The sequence below is a fragment of the Coregonus clupeaformis genome, unplaced genomic scaffold (assembly GCF_020615455.1).
Source record: "Coregonus clupeaformis isolate EN_2021a unplaced genomic scaffold, ASM2061545v1 scaf0150, whole genome shotgun sequence".
Taxonomy (NCBI): domain Eukaryota; kingdom Metazoa; phylum Chordata; class Actinopteri; order Salmoniformes; family Salmonidae; genus Coregonus; species Coregonus clupeaformis.
Genome location: NW_025533605.1, coordinates 42,600 through 65,136, shown reverse-complemented (window position 1 = coordinate 65,136; position 22,537 = coordinate 42,600). Strand labels below are relative to the sequence as shown.

At 39.6% G+C, this 22,537-nt stretch overlaps 1 protein-coding gene across 1 annotated transcript in view; it reads right to left on the bottom strand.

Moving 5' to 3' along the window:
* LOC121537279 (proteoglycan 4-like) overlaps positions 1 to 14,656 on the bottom strand; it is an 88,908-nt gene extending 74,252 nt beyond the window's left edge. The window contains exons 1-4 of the mRNA XM_045213767.1: positions 14,573 to 14,656; positions 4,733 to 4,796; positions 4,616 to 4,675; positions 4,478 to 4,529 (exon numbers count right to left, since the gene is read on the bottom strand). Of these exons, the coding sequence (XP_045069702.1) occupies positions 4,478 to 4,529; positions 4,616 to 4,675; positions 4,733 to 4,796; positions 14,573 to 14,656 (260 nt within the window). The remainder of the gene's footprint in view (positions 1 to 4,477; positions 4,530 to 4,615; positions 4,676 to 4,732; positions 4,797 to 14,572) is intronic.
* Positions 14,657 to 22,537: the final 7,881 nt, after the last annotated feature.

Below are 22,537 nucleotides of genomic sequence, written 5' to 3'. Positions count from 1 at the left end.
GACAAAACTAAAAAGTTGGTAAATTTGTTGAACACAGAGATTGATTAAACGTTTATTAAAAGTAAAACGTGAATAGAAGAGACTAATTCACCACTACACCCTGTCCGTGCAGGTCCCTGAAAATCTCATCGACAAAGGATTGAAAGACTGAGGGAGCATTCATCAACCCGTACGGCATGACGAGGTACTCATAGTGACCAGAGGTGGTACTAAATGCCGTCTTCCACTCGTCCCCCTCCCGGATACGGATCAGATTGTACGCGCTCCTGAGGTCCAATTTTGTGAAGAACCGTGCCCCGTGCAATGACTCCGTCATACTAGCAATGAGATTATGGTTATCTGATTTAGACCTCGATAGTCAATGCACGGGTGTAAACCTCCATCCTTTTTCTTCACAAAAAAGAAACTTGAGGAGGCAGTGGAAGTGGAGGGCCGAATGTATCCCTGTCCCAGAGATTCGGTGACATATGTCTCCATAGCCACCGTCTCCTCCCGTGACAGAGGATACACGTGACGCCTGGGAAGTGCAGCACCCTCACGGAGATCTATCGCACAATCCCCTCGTCGATGGGGTGGTAATTGAGTCGCCTTCCTTTTACAGAAGGTGAGAGCCAAATCGGCATATTCTGAGGGAATTTGCATTGGGGAGACATGGTTTGGACTCTCCACCGTGGTTGCCCCTACGGAAACACCTACACACCTTCCCGAGCACTGAGGTGACCATCCCTTAAGAGCCCTCTGTAGCCACGAAATACTGGGGTCATGGGTGGCTAGCCAGGGAAGGCCCAGCACCACGGGAAACGCAGGAGTATCAATAAGGAAGAGACTAATTCTCTCCTCATGACCCCCCTGTGTCTCCATCCGAGTGTGGAGCTGTGACCTCCCTAACCAAACCTGACCCTAATGGGCGACTATCTAGGGCACGTATGGGGAAGGGCACATCTAACGGCAATATAGGAATCCCTAATCTATGCGCAACCAGTCTATCCATGAAATGCCAAGCTGCTCCGGAATCTACTAGCGCCCTATGCTGGGAATGTGGGGAAAACTCAGGGAACATAACATTAATCATCATGTGAGCAACAGGGAGCTCTGGGTGAGTTGGGTGCCTACTCACCTGGGATGGTCCCCCAGAACCCTGCCTGCTGCCTCGATTCCATGAGGGTCTTCTCCTGCACCGGCCCGCAGTGACGGACCCTGATCTGGACGTCCGCGGGTAGCCAACAGGTTATCCAGCCGGATCGATAAATCTACCAGCTGGTCCAGGTTAAGATTAGTGTCCCTGCAGGCCAGCTCCCGACGGACGTCCTCCCGTAGACTGCATCGGTAGTGATCAATCAGGGCCTTCTCGTTCCATCCCGCGCTGGCTGCCTGTGTCCTGAAATCCAGGGCGTATTCCTGTGCGCTCCTCCTTCCCTGACTGAGGTGAAACAGATGCTCCCCCGCCGCTCTCCCCTCAGGCGGATGATCGAATACGGCCCGGAAACGGCGGGTAAAATCCTCATAACGAACGGACTCAGCGTCTATTCCACCCCACTCCGCGTTGCCCATTCCTCAGGCAGTAGGAAGCTCTCTCATCCATTTATATACGGATGATACAGTCTTATACTCAGCTGGCCCGCCCCGGATTTTGTGTTAAACGCTCTACAACAAAGCTTTCTTAGTGCCCAACAAGCTTTCTCCGCCCTTAACCTTGTTCTGAACCCCCTCCAAAACAAAGGTCATGTGGTTTGGTAAGAAGAATGCCCCTCTCCCCACCGGTGTGATTACTACCTCTGAGGGTTTAGAGCTAGAGGTAGTCACCTCATACAAGTCCTTGGGAGTACGGCTAGACGGTACACTGTCCTTCTCTCGGCACATATCAAAGCTGCAGGCTAAGGTTAAATCTAGACTTGGTTTCCGCTATCGTAATCGCTCCTCTTTCACCCCAGCTGCCAAACTAACCCTGATTCAGATGACCATCCTACCCATGCTAGATTACGGAGACGTAATTTATAGATCGGCAGGTAAGGGTGCTCTCGAGCGGCTAGATGTTCTTTACTATTCGGCCATCAGATTTGCCACCAATGCTCCTTATAGGACACATCACTGCACTCTATACTCCTCTGTAAACTGGTCATCTCTATATACCCGTCGCAAGACCCACTGGTTGATGTTTATTTATAAAACCTTCTTAGGCCTCAGTCCCCCCTATCTGAGACACCTACTGCAGCCCTCATCCTCCACATACAACACCTGTTCTGCCAGTCACATTCTGTTAAAGGTCCCCAAAGCACACACATCCCTGGGTCGCTCCTCTTTTCAGTTCGCTGCAGCTAGCGACTGGAATGAGCTGCAAAAAACACTGAATCTGGACAGTTTTATCTCCATCTCTTCATTAAAAGACTCAATCATGGGCACTCTTGCTGACAGTTGTGGCTGCTTCATGTGATGTATTGTTGTCTCTACCTTCTTGCCCTTTGTGCTGTTGTCTGTTGCCCAATAATGTTTGTACCATGTTTTGTGTTGCTGCCATGTGGTGTTGCTACCATGTTGTTGTCATGTGGTGTTGCTACCATGCTGTGTTGTCATGTGTTGCTGCCATGCTATGTTGTTGTCTTAGGTCTCTCTTTATGTAGTGTTGTGGTGTCTCTCTTTATGTAGTGTTGTGGTGTCTCTCTTTATGTAGTGTTGTGGTGTCTCTCTTTATGTAGTGTTGTGGTGTCTCTCTTTATGTAGTGTTGTGGTGTCTCTCTTTATGTAGTGTTGTGGTGTCTCTCTTTATGTAGTGTTGTGGTGTCTCTCTTTATGTAGTGTTGTGGTGTCTCTCTTTATGTAGTGTTGTGGCGTCTCTCTTTATGTAGTGTTGTGGTGTCTCTCTTTATGTAGTGTTGTGGTGTCTCTCTTTATGTAGTGTTGTGGTGTCTCTCTTTATGTAGTGTTGTGGTGTCTCTCTTTATGTAGTGTTGTAGGTGTCTCTCTTTATGTAGTGTTGTGGTGTCTCTCTTTATGTAGTGTTGTGGTGTCTCTCTTTATGTAGTGTTGTGGTGTCTCTCTTTATGTAGTGTTGTGGTGTCTCTCTTTATGTAGTGTTGTGGTGTCTCTCTTTATGTAGTGTTGTGGTGTCTCTCTTTATGTAGTGTTGTGGTGTCTCTCTTTATGTAGTGTTGTGGTGTCTCTCTTTATGTAGTGTTGTGGTGTCTCTCTTTATGTAGTGTTGTGGCGTCTCTCTTTATGTAGTGTTGTGGTGTCTCTCTTTATGTAGAGTTGTGGTGTCTCTCTTTATGTAGTGTTGTGGTGTCTCTCTTTATGTAGTGTTGTGGTGTCTCTCTTTGTGTAGTGTTGTGGTGTCTCTCTTTGTGTAGTGTTGTGGTGTCTCTCTTTATGTAGTGTTGTGGTGTCTCTCTTTATGTAGTGTTGTGGTGTCTCTCTTTATGTAGTGTTGTGGTGTCTCTCTTTATGTAGTGTTGTGGCGTCTCTCTTTGTGTAGTGTTGTGGTGTCTCTCTTTATGTAGTGTTGTGGTGTCTCTCTTTATGTAGTGTTGTGGCGTCTCTCTTTATGTAGTGTTGTGGTGTCTCTCTTTGTGTAGTGTTGTGGTGTCTCTCTTTATGTAGTGTTGTGGCGTCTCTCTTTATGTAGTGTTGTGGTGTCTCTCTTTATGTAGTGTTGTGGCGTCTCTCTTTATGTAGTGTTGTGGTGTCTCTCTTTATGTAGTGTTGTGGTGTCTCTCTTAATGTAGTGTTGTGGTGTCTCTCTTTATGTAGTGTTGTGGTGTCTCTCTTTATGTAGTGTTGTGGTGTCTCTCTTTATGTAGTGTTGTGGTGTCTCTCTTTATGTAGTGTTGTGGTGTCTCTCTTTATGTAGTGTTGTGGTGTCTCTCTTTATGTAGTGTTGTGGTGTCTCTCTTTATGTAGTGTTGTGGCGTCTCTCTTTATGTAGTGTTGTGGTGTCTCTCTTTATGTAGTGTTGTGGCGTCTCTCTTAATGTAGTGTTGTGGTGTCTCTCTTTATGTAGTGTTGTGTTGTCTCTCTTAATGTAGTGTTGTGGTGTCTCTCTTTATGTAGTGTTGTGGTGTCTCTCTTGCCGTGATGTGTGTTTTGTCCTACATTTTTCGTTTTAATCCCAGCCCCCGTCCCCGCAGGAGGCCTTGTTCCTTTTGGTAGGCCGTCAATGTAAATAAGAATTTGTTCTTAACTGACTTGCCTAGTTAAGAAATATATATATATATATAAAGAGTTACAGTGGGAGAGTAGAGAGAGCTTGTCTCGTCTCCTATTCCCTATTTAGTGCACTACTTTGTGATCAAGGTCCAAAGGCTTCTGGTCTAAACTAGAACACTATGTATTAGTGAGTAAGGTGCCATTTGGGATGCAACCATGAATAAGCCAATTAGAAATGGGACACACAGGAGCTGCATATCCACCTTGCGAGCGAAGGTGAGGTGGCTTATGGGAGCGTGGGATATTTGTAGCCCCCCCCCCCGGCGGTGTCCCTGACAATGAGTCATTCATCTTGCCCCAGTAGAGCGTGTGTAGGATGCCTGTGAACTCTGGGGGAGTCAAGAGACAGCAGGAGGGAGCTGCGGCAATCTGGGCTTTCTGGGAAAACTGTTGGACCTCTGTATTAGAGACTGACCTGAGGCAGAGGGGGGGAGGGGGGAGAGGGGGTAGAGGGTAGGGTGTATTAGAGACAGCCCTGAGTCAGAGAGAGGGGGGAGAGGGGGGTAGAGGGTAGGGTGTATTAGAGACAGACCTGAGGCAGAGAGAGGGGGAGAGGGGGGAGAGGGGGTAGAGGGTAGGGTGTATTGGAGACAGCCCTGAGTCAGAGAGAGGGGGGGGAGTAGAGGGGGTAGAGGGGGTAGAGGGGTAGAGGGTAGGGTGTATTAGGGACAGCCTGAGTCAGAGAGGGAGGGGGGGGGGGAGAGGGGGAGGGGGGTAGAGGGGGTAGAGGGGGTAGAGGGTAGGGTGTATTAGAGACAGCCCTGAGTCAGAGAGGGAGGGGGGGGAGGGGAGGGGGAGGGGGGAGAGGGGGTAGAGGGGGTAGAGGGGTTAGAGGGGTAGGGTGTATTAGAGACAGCCCTGAGTCAGAGAGGGAGGGGGGGGAGGGGGAGAGGGGGGAGAAGGGGAGACAGAGGGAGGGTAGGTTATATTAGAGACAGCCCTCTAGGAGGGGGTAGGGGTGTTAGAGACAGTGTGTGTGTGTGCGCATCTTGTGCATTTTTGCTAACTGATATAAAACTACAGTCTTGGTCTTCATTGGTATTCAGTCACTGTAGACATGGTAGTGAACCCATCAGGAGTGAGCATGAACCCACCACACACACACACACACACACACACACACACACACACACACACACACACACTGAATGGCCCAAGGCAGTGGCAGTGACATTGGCTGTCATCTAGTTGATGATGGGGTTCGGAGTTCATGGCGTTAAAGAGGGCAGAAGGGGAGGAATAAAGGACGAACAAAAGGGGATGGATGGAACCTGTAACAACATAATAGTACTGTAACAACATGATAGTACTGTAACATGATAGTACTGTAACATGATAGTACTGTAACAACATGATAGTACTGTAACAACATGATAGTACTGTAACAACATGATAGTACTGTAACATGATAGTACTGTAACATGATAGTACTGTAACATGATAGTACTGTAACAACATGATAGTACTGTAACATGATAGTACTGTAACAACATGATAGTACTGTAACATGATAGTACTGTAACAACATGATAGTACTGTAACAACATGATAGAACTTTAACAACATGATAGTACTGTAACATGATAGTACTGTAACAACATGATAGTACTGTAACAACATTATAGTACTGCAACATGATAGTACTGTAACAACATGATAGTACTGTAACATGATAGTACTGTAACAACATGATAGTACTGTAACAACATGATAGTACTGCAACAACATGATAGTACTGTAACATGATAGTACTGTAACAACATGATAGTACTGTAACATGATAGTACTGTAACAACATGATAGTACTGCAACAACATGATAGTACTGTAACAACAAGATAGTACTGTAACATGATAGTACTGTAACAACAAGATAGTACTGTAACATGATAGTACTGTAACAACAAGATAGTACTGTAACATGATAGTACTGTAACATGATAGTACTGTAACAACATGATAGTACTGCAACAACATGATAGTACTGTAACAACAAGATAGTACTGTAACATGATAGTACTGTAACAACAAGATAGTACTGTAACATGATAGTACTGTAACATGATAGTACTGTAACAACATGATAGTACTGTAACAACATGATAGTACTGTAACAACATGATAGTACTGTAACATGATAGTACTGTAACAACATGATAGTACTGTAACAACATGATAGTACTGTAACAACATGATAGTACTGTAAAAATATGATACTACTGTAACAACATGATAGTACTGTAACAACATGATAGTACTGTAAAAATATTATACTACAGTAACAACATGATAGTACTGTAACATGATAGTACTGTAACATGATAGTACTGTAACAACATGATAGTACTGTAAAAATATGATACTACTGTAACAACATGATAGTACTGTAACATGATAGTACTGTAACATGATAGTACTGTAACAACAAGATAGTACTGTAAAAATATGATACTACTGTAACAACATGATAGTACTGTAACAACATGATAGTACTGTAACATGATAGTACTGTAACAACATGAAAGTACTGTAACAACATGATAGTACTGTAACAACATGATAGTACTGTAAAAATATGATACTACTGTAACAACATGATAGTACTGTAACAACATGATAGTACTGTAACAACATGATAGTACTTTAACAACATGATAGTACTGTAACATGATAGTACTGTAACAACATGATAGTACTGTAACAACATGATAGTACTTTAACAACATGATAGTACTGTAACATGATAGTACTGTAACAACATGATAGTACTGTAACAACATGATAGTACTTTAACAACATGATAGTACTGTAAACATATGATACTACTGTAACAACATGATAGTACTGTAACAACATGATAGTACTGTAACAACATGATAGTACTGTAAAAATATGATACTACTGTAACAACATGATAGTACTGTAACAACATGATAGTACTGTAACAACATGATAGTACTGTAACAACATGATAGTACTTTAACAACATGATAGTACTGTAAAAATATGATACTACTGTAACAACATGATAGTACTGTAACAACATGATAGTACTTTAACAACATGATAGTACTGTAAAAATATGATACTACTGTAACAACATGATAGTACTGTAACAACATGATAGTACTTTAACAACATGATAGTACTGTAAAAATATGATACTACTGTAACAACAAGATAGTACTGTAACAACATGATAGTACTGTAACAACATGATAGTACTTTAACAACATGATAGTACTGTAAAAATATGATACTACTGTAACAACAAGATAGTACTGTAACAACATGATAGTACTTTAACAACATGATAGTACTGTAAAAATATGATACTACTGTAACAACATGATAGTACTGTAACAACATGATAGTACTGTAACAACATGATAGTACTGTAACAACATGATAGTACTGCAACATGATAGTACTGTAACAACATGATAGTACTGTAACAACATGATAGTACTGTAACAACATGATAGTACTTTAACAACATGATAGTACTGTAAAAATATGATACTACTGTAACAACATGATAGTACTGTAACAACATGATAGTACTTTAACAACATGATAGTACTGTAAAAATATGATACTACTGTAACAACAAGATAGTACTGTAACAACATGATAGTACTTTAACAACATGATAGTACTGTAAAAATATGATACTACTGTAACAACATGATAGTACTGTAACAACATGATAGTACTGTAACAACATGATAGTACTGTAACAACATGATAGTACTGCAACATGATAGTACTGTAACAACATGATAGTACTGTAACAACATGATAGTACTGTAACACCATGATAGTACTGTAACAACATGATAGTACTGTAACATGATAGTACTGTAACAACATGATAGTACTGTAACAACATGATAGTACTGTAACATGATAGTACTGTAACAACATGATAGTACTGTAACAACATGATAGTACTGTAACAATGATAGTACTGTAACAACATGATAGTACTGTAACAACATGATAGTACTGTAACAACATGATAGTACTGCAACATGATAGTACTGTAACAACATGATAGTACTGTAACAACATGATAGTACTGTAACAACATGATAGTACTGTAACAACATGATAGTACTGTAACATGATAGTACTGTAACAACATGATAGTACTGTAACAACATGATAGTACTGTAACATGATAGTACTGTAACAACATGATAGTACTGTAACAACATGATAGTACTGTAACAACATGATAGTACTGTAACAACATGATAGTACTGTAACGTGATAGTACTGTAACAACATGATTGTACTGTAACATGATAGTACTGTAACAACATGATAGTACTGTAACAACATGATAGTACTTTAACAACATGATAGTACTGTAACAACATTATAGTACTGTAACAACATGATAGTACTGTAACAACAAGATAGTACTTTAACAACATGATTGTACTGTAACATGATAGTACTGTAACAACATGATAGTACTTTAACAACATGATAGTACTGTAACAACATGATTGTACTGTAACATGATAGTACTGTAACAACATGATAGTACTGTAAAAACACGATTGTACTGTAACATGATAGTACTGTAACAACATGATAGTACTGTAACAACATGATAGTACTTTAACAACATGATAGTACTGTAACATGATAGTACTGTAACATGATAGTACTGTAACATGATAGTACTGTAACAACATGATAGTACTGTAACAACATGATAGTACTGTAACAACATGATAGTACTGTAACATGATAGTACTGTAACAACATGATAGTACTGTAACAACATGATAGTACTGTAACAACATGATAGTACTGTAACAACATGATAGTACTGTAACAACATGATAGTACTGTAACAACATGATAGTACTTTAACAACATGATAGTACTGTAACATGATAGTACTGTAACATGATAGTACTGTAACAACATGATAGTACTGTAACAACATGATAGTACTGTAACAACATGATAGTACTGTAACATGATAGTACTGTAACAACATGATAGTACTGTAACAACATGATAGTACTGTAACAACATGATAGTACTGTAACAACATGATAGTACTGTAACAACATGATAGTACTGTAACATGATAGTACTGTAACAACATGATAGTACTGTAACAACATGATAGTACTGTAACAACATGATAGTACTGTAACATGATAGTACTGTAACAACATGATAGTACTGTAACAACATGATAGTACTGTAACAACATGATAGTACTGTAACATGATAGTACTGTAACAACATGATAGTACTGTAACAACATGATAGTACTGTAACAACATGATTGTACTGTAACATGATAGTACTGTAACAACATGATAGTACTGTAACAACATGATAGTACTGTAACAACATGATTGTACTGTAACATGATAGTACTGTAACAACATGATAGTACTGTAACAACATGATAGTACTTTAACAACATGATAGTACTGTAACATGATAGTACTGTAACAGCATGATAGTACTGTAACAACATGATAGTACTGTAACAACATGATAGTACTGTAACAACATGATAGTACTGTAACAACATGATAGTACTGTAACAACATGATAGTACTGTAACATGATAGTACTGTAACAACATGATAGTACTGTAACAACATGATAGTACTTTAACAACATGATAGTACTGTAACATGATAGTACTGTAACAACATGATAGTACTGTAACAACATGATAGTACTTTAACAACATGATAGTACTGTAAAAATATGATACTACTGTAACAACATGATAGTACTGTAACAACATGATAGTACTTTAACAACATGATAGTACTGTAAAAATATGATACTACTGTAACAACATGATAGTACTGTAACAACATGATAGTACTTTAACAACATGATAGTACTGTAAAAATATGATACTACTGTAACAACATGATAGTACTGTAACAACATGATAGTACTTTAACAACATGATAGTACTGTAACAACATGATAGTACTGCAACAACATGATAGTACTGTAACAACATGATAGTACTGTAACAACATGATAGTACTGTAACAACATGATAGTACTGTAACATGATAGTACTGTAACAACATGATAGTACTGTAACACCATGATAGTACTGTAACATGATAGTACTGTAACAACATGATAGTACTGTAACATGATAGTACTGTAACAACATGATAGTACTGTAACAACATGATAGTACTGTAACACCATGATAGTACTGTAACACCATGATAGTACTGTAACATGATAGTACTGTAACATGATAGTACTGTAACAACATGATAGTACTGTAACAACATGATAGTACTGTAACATGATAGTACTGTAACATGATTGTACTGTAACAACATGATTGTACTGTAACATGATAGTACTGTAACAACATGATAGTACTGTAACAACATGATAGTACTGTAACAACATTATAGTAATGTAACAACATGATAGTACTGTAACAACATGATAGTACTGTAACAACATGATTGTACTGTAACATGATAGTACTGTAACAACATGATAGTACTGTAACAACATGATAGTACTGTAACAACATTATAGTACTGTAACAACATGATAGTACTGTAACAACATGATAGTACTGTAACAACATGATTGTACTGTAACATGATAGTACTGTAACAACATGATAGTACTTTAACAACATGATAGTACTGTAACATGATAGTACTGTAACATGATAGTACTGTAACACCATGATAGTACTGTAACAACATGATAGTACTGTAACAACATGATAGTACTGTAACAACATGATAGTACTGTAACATGATAGTACTGTAACAACATTATAGTACTGTAACAACATGATAGTACTGTAACAACATGATAGTACTGTAACAACATGATAGTACTGTAACACCATGATAGTACTGTAACATGATAGTACTGTAACAACATGATAGTACTGTAACAACATTATAGTACTGTAACAACATGATAGTACTGTAACAACATGATAGTACTGTAACATGATAGTACTGTAACATGATAGTACTGTAACAACATGATAGTACTGTAACATGATAGTACTGTAACATGATAGTACTGTAACAACATGATAGTACTGTAACATGATAGTACTGTAACAACATGATAGTACTGTAACAACATGATAGTACTGTAACAACAAGATAGTACTGTAACAACATGATAGTACTGTAACAACATGATAGTACTGTAACAACATGATTGTACTGTAACATGATAGTACTGTAACAACATGATAGTACTGTAACAACATGATAGTACTGTAACAACATGATAGTACTGTAACAACATGATAGTACTGTAACATGATAGTACTGTAACAACATGATAGTACTGTAACATGATAGTACTGTAACATGATAGTACTGTAACAACATGATAGTACTGTAACATGATAGTACTGTAACATGATAGTACTGTAACAACATGATAGTACTGTAACAACAAGATAGTACTGTAACAACATGATAGTACTGTAACATGATAGTACTGTAACATGATAGTACTGTAACAACATGATAGTACTGTAACAACATGATAGTACTGTAACATGATAGTACTGTAACAACATGATAGTACTGTAACAACATGATAGTACTGTAACAACATGATAGTACTGTAACATGATAGTACTGTAACATGATAGTACTGTAACAACATGATAGTACTGTAACATGATAGTACTGTAACAACATGATAGTACTGTAACAACAAGATAGTACTGTAACAACATGATAGTACTGTAACAACATGATAGTACTGTAACAACATGATAGTACTGTAACATGATAGTACTGTAACAACATGATAGTACTGTAACATGATAGTACTGTAACAACATGATAGTACTGTAACAACAAGATAGTACTGTAACAACATGATAGTACTGTAACAACATGATAGTACTGTAACAACATGATAGTACTGTAACAACATGATAGTACTGTAACAACATGATAGTACTGTAATAATGCAGATATCAAAATGCAGTCCAAGTCCTCAGACCCAGTTATCAAAATGCAGTCCAAGGCTTCAATCCAAAAGATGCATCATAAAAGATAAGAGGGGGATTAAAAATGTCTGATAATGATAATGATAATGATAATGGTGAAACAGATCAAGTGTTTATTTTGATCCCAGCAAGTGTGTCACGCCCTGACTCTGAGGACTTGTATTTGTTGAGTCAGGGTGTGTATTTTCCGTGTTGTGTGTTGATAAGTTGATTTCTATGTTTTAGATCTAGCATGTGCAGATCTATGTTGGCCGGGGTGGTTCCCAATCAGAGGCAGCTGTAGCTCGTTGTCTCTGATTGGGGACCATACTTAGGCAGCCTTTTGGCACCTGTTAGTTGTGGGATCTTGTTCCGTGTTTTGGTATGTTAGTGTGCTACCTTGGACTTCACGTTTCGTTTGTTGTTTTTGTCGTGGTGTTTATTCGTTAATAAACATGTATGCTTATCACGCTGCGTCTTGGTCCGTCTCGTTCGTAAACGATCGTGACAAAGGGAGATTATTATTATGGAGAAATTAACTTTTCTCCATGTAAAACAACTGCTACAGTACAGAACTCTGAAGGGAATCTAGCTTTACGCAGTCATGCATTCCAGTTGCAAGAACTAGTACAGGGCTAAAATACAAACTCTGAAGAGTATCTGTAAACTCTAGACACTATGTGGCTCTACGTAGTCATGCATTGCAGCCAGTTGGTGAAAGTTGTTCTAGCTGCTGAATACAGAGTGTTCTGGTAATGGCTGTCCTACCGGAATGTGTTATGTAAAACACTCTCTCTCTCTCTCTCTCTCTCTCTCTCTCTCTCTCTCTCTCTCTCTCTCTCTCTCTCTCTCTCTCTCTCTCTCTCTCTCTCTCTCTCAGTCAGGTGAGATGTCCCACCCCTCAGTAGGACAGCCATTTCCCAGTAGGCACCAACCACCAGGAAACAGTCTTCACTCATTTATTTCCACCATTTCATTAAATTCCTGTTTTGTTTGCTGTTTTGTTTGCTGTTTTGTTTCCTGTTACCCATATTCTGCAGTGTTCCAACCTGTTACATTGTAGAATAATAGTGAAGGCATCAAAACTATGAAATAACACATATGGAATCATGTAGCAACCAAAAAAGTGTTAAACAAATCAAAAGATATGTTATATTTGAGATTCTTCAAATAGCCACGCTTTGACTTGATGACAGCTTTGCACACTCTTGGCATTCTGTCACGCCCTGACTCTGAGGACTCTCATTTGTTGAGTCAGGGTGTGTATTTTCTGTGTCGTGTTGTGCTATGTTGATTGTCTATGTTGAGATCTAGTATGAGTAGATCTATGTTGGCCGGTGTGGTTCCCAATCAGTGGCAGCTGTAGCTCGTTGTCTCTGATTGGGGACAATACTTAGGCAGCCTTTTGGCACCTGTTAGTTGTGGGATCTTGTTCAGTGTGAGGTTTGTTGTGTGTACCTCAGGACGCACGTATCGTTAGTTTATTGTCTTTGTTCGTTGTGTTTATTCTATTCGTTAATAAACATGAATGCTTATGACACATTCCCTCAACCAACTTCACCTGGAATGCTTTTCCAACAGTCTTGAAGGAGTTCCCACATATGCTGAGCACTTGTTGGCTGCTTTTCCTTCACTCTGCCATCCGACTCATCCCAAACCATCTCAATTGGGTTGAGGTCGGGGGATTCTGGAGGCCAGGTCATCTGATGCAGCACTCCATCACTCTCCTTCTTGGTAAAATAGCCCTCACACAGCCTGGAGGTGTGTTGGGTCATTGTCCTGTTGAAAAACAAATTATAGTCCCACTAAGCCCAAACCAGACGGAATGGCTTATCGCTGCAGATTGCTGTTGTAGCCATGCTGGTTAAGTGTGCCTTGAATTCTAAATAAATCATAGATAGTGTAACCAGCAAAGCACACCCTCACTATAACACCTCCTCCTCCATGCTTCACGGTGGGAACTACAAATGTGGAGATCCTCCGTTCACCCACACCGTGTCTCACAAAGACACGGCGGTTGGAACCAAACATCTCCAATTTTGCCTCCAGAACAAATGACACATATCCACCGGTCAAATGTCAATTGCTCGTGTTTCTTGGCCCTAGCAAGTCTCTTCTTATTATTGGTGTCCTTTAGTAGTGGTTTCTTTGCAGCAATTAGACCATGAAGGCCTGATTCACACAGTCTCCCCTGAACAGTTAATGTTGAGATGTGTCTGTGATCTGCCTAAAAATACTTTAATCAGTTATAGAACCCATTGCCCTTATGGTTGTGAGGTTCTATCACTATCACACTGATCTCCATCACTATCACACTGACCTCTATCACTATCACACTGACCTCTATCACTATCACACTGACCTCTATCACTATCACACTGACCTTCATCACTACCACACTGACCTTCATCACACTGGAATCCATCACTGTAACACTGACATCCATCACTACCACACTGACCTCTATCACTATCTCACTGACCTCTATCACTACCGCTCACCAACCAAGAATTCACAAAATGGGATAAACACCAAATTGAGACTCTGCATGCAGAATTCTGCAAAAATGTTCTCTGTGTACAACGTCAGACACCAAATAATGCGGAGCAGAATTAGGCCGATACCTGCTAATTATCCAAGTCCAGAAAAGAGCCGTTAAATTCTATAACCACCTAAAATGAAGCGATTCCTAAACCTTCCATATCAAAGCCATCACCTACAGAGAGATGAACCTGGAGAAGAGTCCCCTAAGTAAGCTGGTCCTGGGGCTCTGTTCACAAACACAAACAGACCCCACACAGCCCCAGGACAACAACACAATTAGACCCAACCGAATCATGAGAAAACTAAAAGATAATTATATGACACATTGGAAAGAATTAACCAAAAAACTCAGCAAACTAGAATGCTATTTGGCCCTAAACAGAGAGTACACAGTGGCAGAATATCTGTGACTGACCCAAACTTAAGGAAAGCTTTGACTGTGTACAGACTCAGTGAGCATAGCCTTGCTATTGAGAAAGGCCGCCGTAGGCATACCTGGCTCTCCGGAGAAGACAGGCTATGTGCATACTGTCCACATAATGAGGTGGAACCTGAGCTGCACTTCCTAACCTCCTGCCAAATGTATGACCATATTAGAGACACATACTTCCCTCAGATTACACAGACCCACAAATAATTCGATAACAAACCCAATGTTGATAAACTCCCAAATCTATTTGGTGAAATACCACAGTGTGCCATCACAGCAGCAAGATATGTGACCTGTTGCCACAAGAAAAGGGCAACCCGTGAAGAACAAACACCATTGTAAATACAAACCATACTTATGTTTATGTATTTTCCCTCTTGTTCTTGAACTATTTACACATAATATGACATTTGAAATATCTTTATTATTTAACGTTTACTGTTATTTTTTTATATATATTTGTTCACTTTTGTTTATTATCTATTTCACTTGGTTGGCCAATAAAGCCCTTTAAATTGAAATTCAATTGAGAGAGAGAGAAAGAGAGAGAAAGAGTGTCTTTTACTTTTTGTCTTTCTTTAATGATATGTCCCAATACTCTCCTCTGAGGATGAGATAGCTGTATACTGTTGACAGAAAAGCAGAATTTGGACTTTTCCCACATCCCACCATTGACTCAGAGACTCATACTCCTCTCTTCGCTGCCCCCACCTTTCCCAAAAAGTCTGGAAACCTGAGCAAAAAGTGGCATCTTGTAAGAGCTTTACATTAAACTTCCAATAGGATGCCTGCCGAGGTCCTGGTGAAATAGACAGCCGAGCCATGGTTATGTGTTGATCCGAAAAACCCACCGGGAGAATGGTAGCGCCCAACAGCCTATTGCTCTGATTCCTGGACATGTAAAACCGAACGAGTCGGTCTGCTCTCACCCTAGTCCCAAAGACCTTCACCCATGTATACTGTCTTGTGTTGGGATCAGTTCCAGTCCCCGCCGACCACCAGCGTCTCCTCAGGTGCTACCTGTGAGAGTTCCTGTCTAAGACACCCAAACATAAGCCCACTCTCCCTCCCTGTGTTAGGCGCGTACAAATTTATAAGGACAAAACCCATGTTATTAATTTATGATTTTACTACAAGCAGTCTACCCCTACACACCTCCTTTGATTTTTAAGTCCAGACCCGATGCAAAAAGGACTGCCACCCCTACAACAACATTTGCTCCATGGCTCAGCACACTTGCCCCTTTCCACCAGAGTTCCCTATTACTTCATTCACCACATCACTATGCGTCTCCTGCAGAAACAACACCTGTACTTTTTTTTGGGTCTTACATATTCACTCAACAAACTCCTCTTTTCCGCATCTCTGGCGCCATTTGTATTAAGCGAGCCTACCCGAAGAGTCTCTATAAGAAGTGGGAGAAAAGCCAGCAGAGAAATAGACCAATAGCAAAGCTCAAAAGCCCCTGTGCCATAAAATAATGATTTCATCTAAACAGCCTCTGCTGCCTGCTTCTCATGGCCCCCTGCACGTTGACCTCAATTTCTCCCACTGGCGCTTGTACCCTCACCTACGGCCTTTAAGTGAGCACGCAAAGCTCTTGTGCCCCAAATCCCCACACTCAAAACACAACAGACTATCTGTGCTGCCAAACCCCGCGTTGAGCCCTTCCCCATACCTCACTTTAAAATGCACATTTAACTGTTGCTCATTGTTGTTCAGAAACATTAACACTTGCCTCTGGAATCAAAATAACATGCTTAACGGCATCTGCCTGAAAACTTGCTGACAGTACACAAAAACCGCTAGGAAACTTACCAAAAAACGTCTCAGCTCCTTCCAGATTTGATCATCCGTAATAAACGGAGGAAGATTTGCAACTACAACCCTTCTCGAAGGAGTCAAAAAAGGAGAAATCGGCACCAACACATCCCTTACAAATATTCCACTAGCAATCAGCCTGCCCAAAACATTTTATATTTTCATGAACACAACCACAGCATTCTTCATTCTGGATGCAGAATGTATAAATTCAGCTCCTACCTGTTCGCCGACCGCGAGCAGATCCTCCTCCACCTTAACTCCATTCTCAGGAACACACCTGAATCCATGCCGTACCGACACCGTTCAAACCCCAGGAAACTAAAACTCAGCTCTCCCTAACTTTGAACAAAACCAGTGTGCACCGCTAAACTAACATTGCATTAACCCTCCACCATAGAAAATAAAAATTTAAAGAAAGAGAAAACAAGTAAGGACCACACGACCTCTCAACTACAAAACACTCCCAGCATGCACTGAGAGAGGGAGAGAGAAAGAGAAAGAGTAAAGAGAGAGAGAGAGAGAGAGAGAGAGAGATGGAGAGAGAGACAGAGAGAGAGAGAGTGAGAGAAAGAGAGAGAGAGAGAGAGAGAGAGAGAGAGAGAGAGAGAGAGAGAGAGAGAACGAGAGCATCCTCATTTTAGTCTTCATCAAATCAAATCAAATTTGATTTGTCACATGCGCCGAATACAACTGTTGTAGACCTTACCGTGAAATGCTTACTTACAAGCCCTTAACCAACAATGCAGTTCAATAAATAAAGTTAAGGAGGGGGGTAGCTGAGAGAACAGTCTATGACTTGGGTGACTGGAGTCTTTGATAATTTTTTGGGCCTTCCTCTGACACCGCCTGGTATAGAGGTCCTGGATGTCAGAAAGCTTGGCCCCAGTGATGTAATGGGCCGTACGTACTACCCTTTGTAGCGCCTTACGGACAGATGCAGAGCAGCTGTCATACCAGGCAGTGATGCAACCAGTCAGGATGATCTCAATGGTGCAGCTGTATAACTTTTTGAGGATCTGGGGACCCGTGCCAAATCCTTTCAGTCTCCTGGGGGAGAAAAGGGGTTGTCGTGCCCTCTTCACAACTGTCTTGGTGTGTTTGGATCATGATAGTTTGTTGATGATGTGGACACCAAGGACCTTGAAACTCTCGACCCGCTCCACTTCAGCCCTGTCAATGTTAATGGGGGCCTGTTTGGCCCTCCTTTTCCTATAGTCCACGATCATCTCCATTGTCTTGCTCACATTGAGGGAGAGGTTGTTGTCCTGGCACCACACTGCCAGGTCTCTGACCTCCTCTCTATAGGCTGTCTCTTCGTTGTTGGTGATCAGGCCTACCACTGTTGTGTCGTCAGCAAACTTAATGATGGTGTTGGAGTCATGCTTGGCCACGCAGTCATGGGTGAACAAGGAGTACAGGAGGGGACTGAGCACGCACCCCTGAGGGGCCCCCGTGTTGAGGATCAGTGTGGCAGATGTGTTGTTGCCTACCCTTACCACTTGGGGGCAGCCCGTCAGGAAGTCCAAGATCCAGTTGCAGAGGGAGGTGTTTAGTCCCAGGGTCCTTAGCTTAGTGATGAGCTTTGTGGGCACTATGGTGTTGAACCCTGAGCTGTAGTCAATGAACAGCATTCTCACGTAGGTGTTCCTTTTGTTCAGGTGGGAAAGGGCAGTGTGGAGTGCGATTGAGATTGTGTCATCTGTGGATCTGTTGGAGTGGTGTGCAAATTTGAGTGGGTCTAGGGTTTCTGGGATAATGGTGTTGATGTGAGCCATGACCAGCCTTTCAAAGCAATTCATGGCTACCGATATGAGGGCTACGTGGCGGTAATGATTTAGGCAGGTTCCCTTGGTGTTCTTGGACACAGGGACTATGGTGGTCTGTTTGAAACATGTAGGTATTACAGACTCTTAATGTTTAGCTAAGTTGTTATCTGATTCAGTCTCAATGAACCAATAATATATCTTATCAATTAAACTGTTTACGGAATCAATCCATGCTTTATGAAAGATAAACCCAATGAATCAAGAATCTACTCATGAAATCAGTATATATATTATTTATGAAAGATAAACTCAATGAACCAAGAAACTGTTCATAGTATCAATATATTATTTATGAAAGATAAAAATAATTTATATTGTTGCAATATACTTAAGGTTACTTTGTTTGAGGTTTCAACACCTCAAATGCAGTCAGTTGATAGTCTATATTCTGAGTCTGTCGTCAGTTGATAGTCTATATTCTGAGTCTGTCGTCAGTTGATAGTCTATATTCTAAGTATGTCGTCAGTTGTTAGTCTATATTCTGATTCTGTCGTCAGTTGATAGTCTATATTGTTAGTCTATATTCTGAATATGTGGTCTGTTGATAGTCTATATTGTTAGTCTATATTCTGAGTCTGTCGTCATTTGATAGTCTATATTCTAAGTCTGTCGTCAGTTGTTAGTCTATATTCTGAGTCTGTCGTCAGTTGATAGTCTATATTGTTAGTCTATATTCTGAATATGCGGTCTGTTGATAGTCTATATTGTTAGTCTATATTCTGAGTCTGTCGTAAGTTGATAGTCTATATTCTGAGTCTGTCGTCAGTTGATAGTCTATATTGTTAGTCTATATTCTAAGTCTGTCGTCAGTTGATAGTCTATATTCTGAGTCTGTGGTCTGTTGATTGTCTATATTGTTAGTCTATATTCTGAATATGTGGTCTGTTGATAGTCTATATTGTTAGTCTATATTCTAAGTCTGTCGTCAGTTGATAGTCTATATTCTGAGTCTGTGGTCTGTTGATTGTCTATATTGTTAGTCTATATTCTGAATCTGTGGTCTGTTGATAGTCTATATTGTTAGTCTATATTCTGAATCTGTGGTCTGTTGATAGTCTATATTGTTAGTCTATATTCTGAAACTGTGGTCTGTTGATAGTCTATATTGTTAGTCTATATTCTAAGTCTGTCGTCAGTTAATAGTCTATATTCTAAGTCTGTCGTCAGTTAATAGTCTATATTCTGAGTCTGTCGTCAGTTGATAGTCTATATTCTGAGTCTGTCGTCAGTTGATAGTCTATATTCTAAGTCTGTCGTCAGTTGTTAGTCTATATTCTGAGTCTGTCTTCAGTTGATAGTCTATATTGATAGTCTATATTCTGAATATGCGGTCTGTTGATAGTCTATATTGTTAGTCTATATTCTGAGTCTGTTGTCAGTTGATAGTCTATATTGTTAGTCTATATTCTAAGTCTGTCGTCAGTTGATAGTCTATATTCTGAGTCTGTGGTCTGTTGATTGTCTATATTGTTAGTCTATATTCTGAATCTGTGGTCTGTTGATAGTCTATATTATTAGTCTATATTCTAAGTCTGTTGTCAGTTGATAGTCTATATTCTGAGTCTGTCGTCAGTTGATAGTCTATATTGTTAGTCTATATTCTGAATATGCGGTCTGTTGATAGTCTATATTGTTAGTCTATATTCTGAGTCTGTCGTCAGTTGATAGTCTATATTCTAAGTCTGTCGTCAGTTGTTAGTCTATATTCTGAGTCTGTCGTCAGTTGATAGTCTATATTGTTAGTTTATATTCTGAATATGCAGTCTGTTGATAGTCTATATTGTTAGTCTATATTCTGAGTCTGTCGTCAGTTGATAGTCTATATCCTGAGTCTGTCGTCAGTTGATAGTCTATATTGTTAGTCTATATTCTAAGTCTATCGGCAGTTGATAGTCTATATTCTGAGTCTGTGGTCTGTTGATTGTCTATATTGTTAGTCTATATTCTGAGTCTGTGGTCTGTTGATTGTCTATATTGTTAGTCTATATTCTGAATCTGTGGTCTGTTGATAGTCTATATTGTTAGTCTATATTCTGAATCTGTGGTCTGTTGATAGTCTATATTGTTAGTCTATATTCTGAATCTGTGGTCTGTTGATAGTCTATATTGTTAGTCTATATTCTAAGTCTGTCGTCAGTTAATAGTCTATATTCTAAGTCTGTCGTCAGTTAATAGTCTATATTCTGAGTCTGTCGTCAGTTGATAGTCTATATTCTGAGTCTGTCGTCAGTTGATAGTCTATATTCTAAGTCTGTCGTCAGTTGATAGTCTATATTCTGAGTCTGTCGTTAGTTGATAGTCTATATTCTAAGTCTGTCGTCAGTTGTTAGTCTATATTCTGAGTCTGTCGTCAGTTGATAGTCTATATTCTAAGTCTGTCGTCAGTTGTTAGTCTATATTCTGAGTCTGTCGTCAGTTGATAGTCTATATTGTTAGTCTATATTCTGAATATGCGGTCTGTTGATAGTCTATATTGTTAGTCTATATTCTGAGTCTGTCGTCAGTTGATAGTCTATATTCTAAGTCTGTCGTCAGTTATTAGTCTATATTCTGAGTCTGTCGTCAGTTGATAGTCTATATTGTTAGTCTATATTCTGAATATGCGGTCTGTTGATAGTCTATATCGTTAGTCTATATTCTGATTCTGTCGTCAGTTGATAGTCTATATTGTTAGTCTATATTCTAAGTCTGTCGTCAGTTGATAGTCTATATTCTGAGTCTGTGGTCTGTTGATTGTCTATATTGTTAGTCTATATTATAAGTCTGTCGTCAGTTAATAGTCTATATTCTAAGTCTGTCGTCAGTTAATAGTCTATATTCTGAGTCTGTCGTCAGTTGATAGTCTATATTCTGAGTCTGTCGTCAGTTGATAGTCTATATTCTAAGTCTGTCGTCAGTTGATAGTCTATATTCTGAGTCTGTAGTTAGTTGATAGTCTATATTCTAAGTCTGTCGTCAGTTGTTAGTCTATATTCTGAGTCTGTCGTCAGTTGATAGTCTATATTCTAAGTCTGTCGTCAGTTGTTAGTCTATATTCTGAGTCTGTCGTCAGTTGATAGTCTATATTGTTAGTCTATATTCTGAATATGCGGTCTGTTGATAGTCTATATTGTTAGTCTATATTCTGAGTCTGTCGTCAGTTGATAGTCTATATTCTAAGTCTGTCGTCAGTTATTAGTCTATATTCTGAGTCTGTCGTCAGTTGATAGTCTATATTGTTAGTCTATATTCTGAATATGCGGTCTGTTGAAAGTCTATATTGTTAGTCTATATTAAGATTCTGTCGTCAGTTGATAGTCTATATTCTGAGTCTGTCGTCAGTTGATAGTCTATATTGTTAGTCTATATTCTAAGTCTGTCGTCAGTTGATAGTCTATATTCTGAGTCTGTGGTCTGTTGATTGTCTATATTGTTAGTCTATATTCTGAATCTGTGGTCTGTTGATAGTCTATATTGTTAGTCTATATTCTAAGTCTGTCGTCAGTTGATAGTCTATATTCTGAGTCTGTGGTCTGTTGATTGTCTATATTGTTAGTCTATATTCTGAATCTGTGGTCTGTTGATAGTCTATATTGTTCGTCTATATTCTGAATCTGTGGTCTGTTGATAGTCTATATTGTTAGTCTATATTCTGAATATGTGGTCTGTTGATAGTCTATATTGTTAGTCTGTAGTCTGTTGATAGTCTATATTATCTGTCTAT